Source organism: Chelon labrosus, assembly GCF_963514085.1.
Source record: "Chelon labrosus genome assembly, chromosome: 11".
NCBI classification, from domain to species: Eukaryota; Metazoa; Chordata; class Actinopteri; order Mugiliformes; family Mugilidae; genus Chelon; species Chelon labrosus.
This window is the reverse complement of record NC_140344.1, coordinates 1,159,018-1,168,176: the sequence shown is the minus strand read 5'-3', so window position 1 is coordinate 1,168,176 and position 9,159 is coordinate 1,159,018. Positions and strand designations below refer to the sequence as shown.

General features: G+C 41.1%; 1 protein-coding gene across 1 annotated transcript; it reads right to left on the bottom strand.

Moving 5' to 3' along the window:
• Positions 1-2,915: 2,915 nt before the first annotated feature.
• On the bottom strand, positions 2,916-8,819 carry fem1b (fem-1 homolog b). Its single transcript, XM_084555150.1, has 2 exons — positions 7,848-8,819; positions 2,916-6,911 (listed from the first exon to the last, which is right to left on the bottom strand). The coding sequence occupies exons 1-2, from the start codon at positions 8,093-8,095 to the stop codon at positions 5,276-5,278; spliced, it is 1,884 nt and encodes a 627-aa protein (XP_084411276.1). The 5' UTR covers positions 8,096-8,819; the 3' UTR covers positions 2,916-5,275.
• Between the last annotated feature and the right edge of the window lie 340 nt (positions 8,820-9,159).

Below are 9,159 nucleotides of genomic sequence, written 5' to 3'. Positions count from 1 at the left end.
GGAGGACTTGGTTGGGAAAATCTGAATGATTACATGCGACTCTTGCTGCCTTATGACGATGTCACATGTGTGATGAGCAAAGCTGATGAGTTGATCAGATCTCAACACTAAATGTGCTGCCCAAAACTGAGAAGAGTGATGGGCAAACTTGGAAAAAAAAATTCTGTATGTAAAATAAAAGACAATTTTGTTTTAAAAGTCAGAACATTCGATTGAAACCGCACAGTGGGGTGGTGGTTAGCACTGATGCCTCACAGCAAGTGGAGTGGAGTGTGGAGTTTGCATGTTCTCCCTGGGTTCTCTCCAGGTTCTCCAGCTTCCTCCCACTGTCTAAAGACATGCTGGTTAGGTTGATTGGTGATTCTAAATTGGCCGTAGGTGTGAGTGTGTAGGTGCCCCCCCAAAACCAGAGTAATGAAACCTGGTGAGGCAAAGCAAAACTACCTAAGGTGGCTAATTTTATTTAGTTGTAGCCTTTTCCTCTTCTAATATGAGCTGTAAATGCATCTTATTAACATGTTATATATTGTTTACAAATGTATTACTGATGCACTTTTGTATAAAGTCAAACTTGAACTTCGGTAAAAATACACATGATTAATGAGCATGGTGGCATTGTTGGTTGACATGAAACTGTATTCATAATTTGTATTGCCGCTTTGCCAGTGTATGTACACAGTACACGTGTTTAAATTTTAATTGTTTAATAAAGCTAAGAAATAGACTGAAAACAAAATGTGTTGTGTTTCACGTTCACATGCTAGATTTTCAGTAATTTTGTGATTAAATGCTATTTCATTTTTTAGTTATTTATTTTTTTGCCAATTTAACAACTTCACAGACGGGGTCTGACAATTTTCAGCTGAAGTTTGTGTTTCTTTGGAGCCAAAACAGTTGTACAGTCAATGGCTTATTTTTCATTAAAAATTGTATGGCGGATTTATTCTATGTACAAAAGATTCTGGACCAAGTGTACGAAGTAGGGGTCATCCACTTGGAAACATGAATAATTCTATTTGACAGCAGTCAGTGCAGTTAGAAAATCTGAGGGAATCTCATGCAAGTTAGCAAAATAAATAATGTGGGGGAGCATGAATATTTAGAAAATTTACTAAATTAAATCAAACACGAGATGAATCCTACTTATTTAGACTGTCTAGAGTTGAATAAGTAGAGATCAAGTGGATACAGAATGAAAATGCGTCGAGGAAACATGAACGTGCAATGTAATAGTCTGGCGGTTAGAATATGAAGAGAGACCGTGTCATTGAGCTGAATCCCAAACGATGAAGGTAGATTGGGACTGACACTGGTGGTGGTGGAGGAGTAGATGAAGCTGGCAGGTGACTGATAGACGGCCTGAGTTGCAGAATTTAAAGTACAGGGATGAGGAAACATTTGGCTAGGAGAAGGTGGACAAATAGTTTATTAGAGGAAAATAGTGATATAGAAATTGAGGATGGGCTTGGCTGGGTTGTCCACGAACCAGAGGGTTAGCGGTTCAATCCCCGGAATGTGCCACATGCTGAAGTGTACTTGAGCAAGACACTGAACCCCCAGATGCTCCCAGTACATGGCACTGGTGTGTGAATGTGTCTGTCAGTCTGTGACCGTAAAGTGCTTTGAGTACCAATAGGTAGAAAAGTGCTATATAAGAACAAGGCCAAAAAACAAGGCCAATGCTAGCATCGTGGGAAAATGGAAGAAAGAAGGAAATGGAGTGACAGACCACAGTAAGGGAATGGATCTGCCTTACTCAACTTTTACCTAAGCTTCATTTTGGCATTTTACTGTAAGCATATTAACATGCAGATGTAGAGTTAAATTATGGAGAAACTTTCAATTTCACCTTCAGCCTATAATTTCTCTGAAAATCTAAATCTCATATTGTACAGCAATCTCATGACATTTAATCCATATGAGCAAAATGTTACTATAATAATATCCTTACAAATCAGGTATAACTTTATGACCACCTTCCTAATATTGCATAGGTCTCCCTTGTACCTAGTCTGTAGCTGTCAGTAGCACCTGATTTTGTTTTGTTTTCCACCTTTGTGATTGGTTTATCCTTCTATTTGTGCACCTCCCTCAAGTCTTAGATAGATAGAAGTCTTAGTAGATAATGACACACTCACTTGTAGTGTCTTTATCCCATCAGCCCGCCTTGTGTACATATACTGATCAAGCATAACATTATATTGTGTAGGTCTCCCTTGTGCCTCCAAAACAGTTGTGACTCATCAGGGAATGGACGTGGTCCTTCTGAGGGTGTCCTGTGGTGTCTCGGAACAGAATGTTGTTTGGGTCCTATGGGTTGAGGGGAGGGGCCTCTGTGGATCAGGCTTGTTCCAGTGAATCCCAGATACTTAATCAGTTTAGTATCTGGTGAATTTGGAGAACAAAGCAACACCTTGCCGAAGTGTCCTTGAGCAAGACACTGAACCCCCAGTTGCTCCCAGTGCGTGGCACTGGTGTGTGAATGTGTGTGTGCTTGTGTGAGCGAATGGGTAGATGTGTCTATGACTGTAAAGCGCTTTGAGTACCAATAGGTAGAAAAGAGCTATATAAAAGCAAGGCCATTACCATTTACCTTGTGCTGTTTTTCATGTTTTTTTAGTTGTTCCTGAACTGTTTTTGTGTGTGTGTGTGTGTCAGGCTGCATCCTGCTGGGGATGGCTGCTGCCATCAAGGAGTGTCACTGCTATGGGGTGGGGGTGCCTGGTCTGGTCTAGGTGGGCGATCTCATGCACTTTTTGTCTCCCTTTGTACGTGTTAACTAACTCTAACTCCTGGCATTTGAAAGCCTGTGCTATAGTCTTTCTCCTCCTAATCTGCTCGTTTCACACTCTGCTGCGTCTGTGTAATGGAGAGTACATGTAAATGTTCACTCAGTGTCCTACAATTTAAAAATGTTTTGTCTAAAAAAATTGAATCAGTGTTTAGTACTGTCCAATTTAAAGAGGATACCACCTCAGCTCTTTCAGTCAGTGTGGACAATAATCACGTACTCACGCAAAGTTATCTTGACATTAACAAAGACTCAGTATGTGGCTCTTAGTAAGATTTGTAATATCACAGCTGGAGAGTACTGATAGCAGGTCACTACAAGTGAATGCAGACAGAAGGCTTTCAATTTGACAGCATTTATTCTGCAGAAAGTACACAACAGCTGACATCTTTTAAAGTTTCCCGCCACATGGAGAATCTTTGGCTTCATTTCGGCCACAGAAACCTGGTTTAAATCTCAAAGCTCCTAGCTCTGCATGAGGACTTTAACGCTCCTGTAGTATTACATTAAAACAGGTAAGTTAAAAAATAAAATTAGCACTCTCAATGGCACATTATTACTACAAACCTTAAACCATCCAGGAAAAAATTCCTCTGTAATGCCCCATCATATGGTTAATAAAAACAGATTACTCTCTGGAGAGACAGTTATTAAAAAGAAATGCTGCATCTGCATGTTAAAGGATATGCAAATGAGGCATTTGTCTTGACACTGTTTCCACGAGTTACTTTTCTTCAGTAAAATCAAACCCCTGAACACAAACAGTAAACAATGCCAGCCAACAGTTCTTTTAAACTTTTCCAACACCTGATTTAGAAACTTAATTCAGCAAAACCAATATCGAAAAGAAACCGAGGTAACAAATACGACACAATAGTTGCAGAATTCAAATTCCTTTTACAAGTGCAATGTCTGGAAGTTTCTAGAGAGTTATATTTCTCATTTGAATTCAATTGTGGAGGTTTGCTGATTGGTCTGTAAAAACAGCAACACAGTAAAAACATCTAAAACAAACTGATCCAGATGTTCATTTCTGAGGATACGACTGACTAAGAATAGGAGTAGAAGTGCTCTGACACAACCTTTAGCATCATCACCCAGTTTTATAAAAAAAACTTTCCAGCTTTCAACAACATGCTGTTCACATGAGGGCTGAAGCTACTTTATCAGACTTTAAAATCAAAAATAAAGGGTGAAAAAGGCCTATTAGTGTTTCCAAGTGTTCAACACAACTTTAAATGTACAGAAAAGCTTACATTTTCTTAACAATTATAACAAAAATTTGAAATCTACAGGTGTAGTTGAATGACAGAGAACTGGATGATGAAAATAGTTGAACATATTGTTTTAACTTTCTTGTTTGATAGATGACTTAAACACTTAAAGGAACCGTTCCACATTGAATTAATTCATCTACTTCCTAAAATGAATATAAAAGCCATGGCCATCAGGTGATTAGATTAGCAGACACAAAGGCAGCAGCTAGCCTGTTATTAAAACAACACACCCTATTCCTTTAACCTTAGGACAGAGCTAAGATAGTATTTCAACATGTCTAGGTTTTATGCTATGCCAACCTAACCGATTCCAGCCAGTCATATCAATCTGGAAATGTAACTCTGAAGCAGTTTTTTTTATTCTCCATCAAAAACTCCAGCTCAAACCAGCTCAAATGAACACTTGCCAGCATCATGTAATGTATAAGTTTGAATATTTTCATCAGTTTAATTTGCATGACGAGACCGATATCCTCATGCTATTCTAAGTATTTGCGTTTTCTCAGCTTGACATTTGGACAATTTTTTGTTTTTGCAATTAACCAAAAGAACTAGGTAGATTTGGCATGACTAAACAAATCCTCCAACTAAACGTCACCGAAACAGAAAACCCAAGGGTTAATTGACAAATGATCATTTGATATTGTAAAGAAAAAACTCATAAAAGATAATAAAAGGTAATTTCTACATAAAGAAAGAAAGACCAGATTTCTGCTGAAAAGTCCACAGCTTTGTTTTCTATAAAAACATTAAATAAAAAAAATAATAGAAAATCGTGAGAGATGGCTGATTTGTGGGATGAATGCATCCAAATGAGTTTGGTTGACTAGTGGCTTCTGTACAGGCACTCAATAATTCTGTCTGTAAGTCTCTCCTTTTATGCGCTCTCATTCTCTCAGACTGCAGAACATGACGACTCCCTGGCATGAAGATAAGGCAAAAAAAAGAAGCAGCATGTTGGTGTCACTGCTGTCATAGTAAACAGTCATGAACATACAGACGGACTGACTGCCCTCCAAGGGCATCTGTTACTTTGCAATGAAAACGATGAAAATAAAAACAAAAAAATATCTTTTATAAAAATGCTCCAAAAAACGATTAGTACTGAATCATCACTCTCAGCACCATTTGGATTAATTAGAAATTTCTAAGAAATTCTTTAAAAAAAACAATGCGCCTGTTCTAGGTCCGTTTCAAGCCTTCAGTTTCAGTGGAACTCCACAAATTCCTCCAGAGTTTTTGGGATCTGGTTGCGATAGGTGATCTGGTGTTGCCTGATTGCACGTGCTGCCAGGCACTTGAGGCTCATCTTCATCTGTGTCTTCAGCAAGATCTCCGACACGCCCGTGGTGCTCTTGTCCAGAGGTGTCTTCTTTTGTTTGTTGGTCATGTCTGTGTGAGCACCGGCTTCTACCAGGTTGATGATGATGGCATGCAGAGTGAGGAAGTCGCTGATTGGCCGGTTGTATTGGACAATTACATGCAGTGGGGTGTTGCCTTCATTATCGACCGCATTAACCTGCGCACCACACTCTAGCAGCAACTTAGTAACCTGTGCATTGGGGAAGCTACAGACGTCGTTAGTGTGGAAGTCATCAACCGGCGTAGTGGAGCTGATGGCCAGGTGGAGCAACGAAGAACCCTCACGTGACCGTGGGTCCAGCTGGATCAGTTTGTAAATGTGCTTGTTGATATTTGCACGCTCCTCATCGCGGCAGGTAGTCTTGGTGGAGATGCAGGCCAGGTACAGAAAAGTAAAAACATTTGACTCATAATTGTCCATAGTCTGTGGCAGCTCAGATTCAGCCGCCGCATCCACCCGGGCCATGCTGCGTTGTATCTCGAGCACACTGCAGCTCAGCACCTTCTCCACAGCTGAAGCGGACACATGCTCCTTCAGGTGGACCATCTGGGAGAACACCTGGGCAAAGCGCAGCAGGTCTTTGTGTGTGTTCCGGTTTCCTTTCTGCCGCAAGCGAAGTGCATGAAGCCACAGTTTAATGCACTGTTCAAATTCCATGTTATCAGCATAGACTGCACCCCGATAGATGATGGGATGTGACACATCAATATTGTCGGAGCCCAGGACACGCTCGCGGATCATAAGGCCCTCCATATGGAGAGCATCCCGGTCTACTTGGATGGCCTCCAAGTCTTTGAGTGTTTGACACTCACTACGACCCCCATAGGCTTCGACGGGTGGAAGCAACTCCTTGACAATGATGTTATCCGGGTCACGGTAACGCTCCATCATAGCCAAATGCAGGTAGTGGTATGTCTTCTGTAAGTCATAGTTTTCTCGGTCATTGGCAAAAGATGCACCCAGCAGCTCCAGAGCTTCAATGCGGCTGCAAGGATCACAGTCAGCATGTGCCAGTAGCAGCTCCACCACATCTGCTTTACAGCTCTCTGCAGCAACTTTCAGTGGGGTCATACCATGCCCATTCACCACCATGGATGCCTGGCAGCCCATCAACTCTTTCACAATTTCTAGATGACCCGCCTCAGCTGCAAAGTGCAAGGCAGTAGCTCCGCAGTGAGCCTTGGCATTGGGGTCAGCTCCCTTCTCCAACAGGAACTTTACTACATCCACGTGGCCCTTATAGGCAGCAATCATCAGGCAGGTGTTGTTGAATTTGTTAGTGATGCTGATGTCTGCATTGTGCTCCACCAGGTAGCGAACAATGTCCAGACGTCCATCGAAGCAAGCTGCCCGCAGGGGAGTAGAGTTCGTGATGGTGGTGTGGTTAACGTTAGCATGATGGCTCACCAACATACGCACTACCTCAAAGTGTCCTGCTCCTGCTGCACACCACAAAGCTGTTGCCCCATCGATGACATAACTGCAGATTAGACAGGAGGCATGAGAAGAAAATGTTAGCATTAATATAATACTACAATGCTTGCCCCAAGATGAGGTAACCTCATTCAGAACTGTCACAACAACACTGAAATCGTAAGCCAACAGACTTTTGAACCAATACACATTTCTTATTAAATTTATCAATTCTAACAAGAACAAAAAAATGTACAGTCACTACTACTGATAGTAGTTTTAAAAACTGGGACAGAACCTCTGCTATGATGAGTGGGTGTGGTCCAGTTACATTCACTGTATTAGGGAGAGCAGGGTGTCAGTTCTTCAAAAAGATATATGTTTTAAGGAATCAATACAATTACTGTTGGTGAGTTTCTGTGTTGGAAAAAAAATAACACAATGAATTTACAATTAATAATTATCTTATATATAGACTTGGCTACTAAAATTAAAAGCAGTCAGGTTCACTAAATATTAGAAACATCAATTGAGTCAAAAAAAAACAACAACAAAAAAACATATCAATAGAAGCTACTGGAAGTTTGGTTGCCTGAGTTGAGGAATTTGTCCACTCCAGTTAGTTCTGGAAACAAGCTGACAGTTCTATTTAATATTGGGGGGATTTGTTTCCATGACTTCTTGTGGCATTTCTTCAATTTGTCCATGTTTAAAGAAACCTGTATGTTCTGCCTCCGCCACAATATACCAAGCAACAGTGTCTTTGTTCACCGTGGACAACAGGTACCAGTGAGTTGAGTTTTAATGCTGTGTTTCACTCACTTCTGCATCATTTAAATAAATAAATAAGAAAGCGAATCATCTACCCCTTTGATGGTTTAAGTCTCTATTTCGTGGCAAGACTGACAATCGTCATTGCCTCTTCTTCTAGCTTCTTAATTTGGAAAAAGGGTAACATCTTCAATTACAACACTGGAAACTTAAAGAATACGGCAGCTCCTACCCGTCAAACCGAACAGTGCCAGTCTGTTCGGTGTCTACTTTGTAGTGGTCCAGGAGCAGACGGACCACTTTGTCGTGTCCGTTCCGCGCTGCGATGATCAAGGGAGTGGACCTCTGCCCGGCGATATGGGTCACATAGTTCAGCAGAAATCGAGTCTCCGCCTCGGAGTGATTGAGGAGCAGCGCGGCCAGGGTCAGGACTCGTCCTTCGCTGGCTGCCTTGTACACGTAGCCGGCCAGAGATTCCATCTGAGCCCGACAGGTAGCCAGGACCTTCGCTTTCTTCGAAACTGACGCCCACAGTGTCCACTCTTCCAAGGGAAGCCGCCTCCCATTAAAATGTCAAAATAAATCCCTGTAATCACATGAAAAATATATCTTCACCCCTACAACCCCAAAAGAAATGTTAAGGATTCCAGTTGGTTGCGTTTTACAGGGTAAATAACCGATACTAAGCGCCCAGCTGACAGCTTTTGGGACTCCAGGCGGCGAGCACCAAGCGAGCTAGCCGGTTAGCTAGTCTGCTAACGTTATTTAGCTGGTAAACAGTCGGTCTGTTTTATGTCAAAATTGCAAATACACGAGTTAGCACATTGTTGTCCGCTGTATAAGTCCACACTATGGTATCTCCAATAGAAAACTAAACGAAGCGTCAAATATTTCAAAAACAAACATAGGTAGGCACTTTCACCTTTTACTAGCTCGTCATTTGCCGGAAGTTACTGTCCAACTTAAAAATACCTCCGACTGGAACTTTCTTCGGCAGTTATGTGTTCCTTTCGCCCTTACTTCTTCGCTTTATACCAAATTCGAACTAGGCATGCATTATCGCCACCTACTGGTCGTTGACGAGTCAAATCTGACGTTGATGAAAAGCTGGCCTTTTGGTAAATCGTCACTGGGGATTGTTTTTCAGTTGTGTTATACAGAGATACACTAAATAGTCATATTTGACTACTGAAGTTATCCATCTTATGGTAATTGCTCAGCTAAGTGACAAGTAATAAAAGTCATAATTTCTTTAAGTACATTATTCCAGAATATTTTATGAATTTTGAAAGTTTCTTCTAGTGCAGATACATAACTCATCAACACCAGGGCCTGGAATCCTAGGTGTTCCCTTAGTTGCAGAGTTCATTGATTAGCAGACTTACAAATCACAAATTAAAGTCTCAGATCAGAGCCCATATTACTGCTTCCTAGAGTTCAAGTAACAGACACATTTCAACATTTCTGTTTAGAGGAAGTCTTTGTTGAAGAACAAATTATATATATTATATTTAAACTGTGTGCCTTTATTTTTGCAGCAATTT

What these genes read in the sequence shown, in the direction of transcription:
- fem1b (XM_084555150.1), bottom strand. Translation starts at nt 8,095, where the DNA reads ATGGAATCTCTGGCCGGCTACGTGTACAAGGCAGCCAGCGAAGGACGA. An exon ending in GGCACTGTTCGGTTTGACGG is followed by an intron (nt 6,912 to 7,847) that starts GTAGGAGCTGCC and finishes TCTAATCTGCAG; the next exon opens with TTATGTCATCGATGGGGCAA.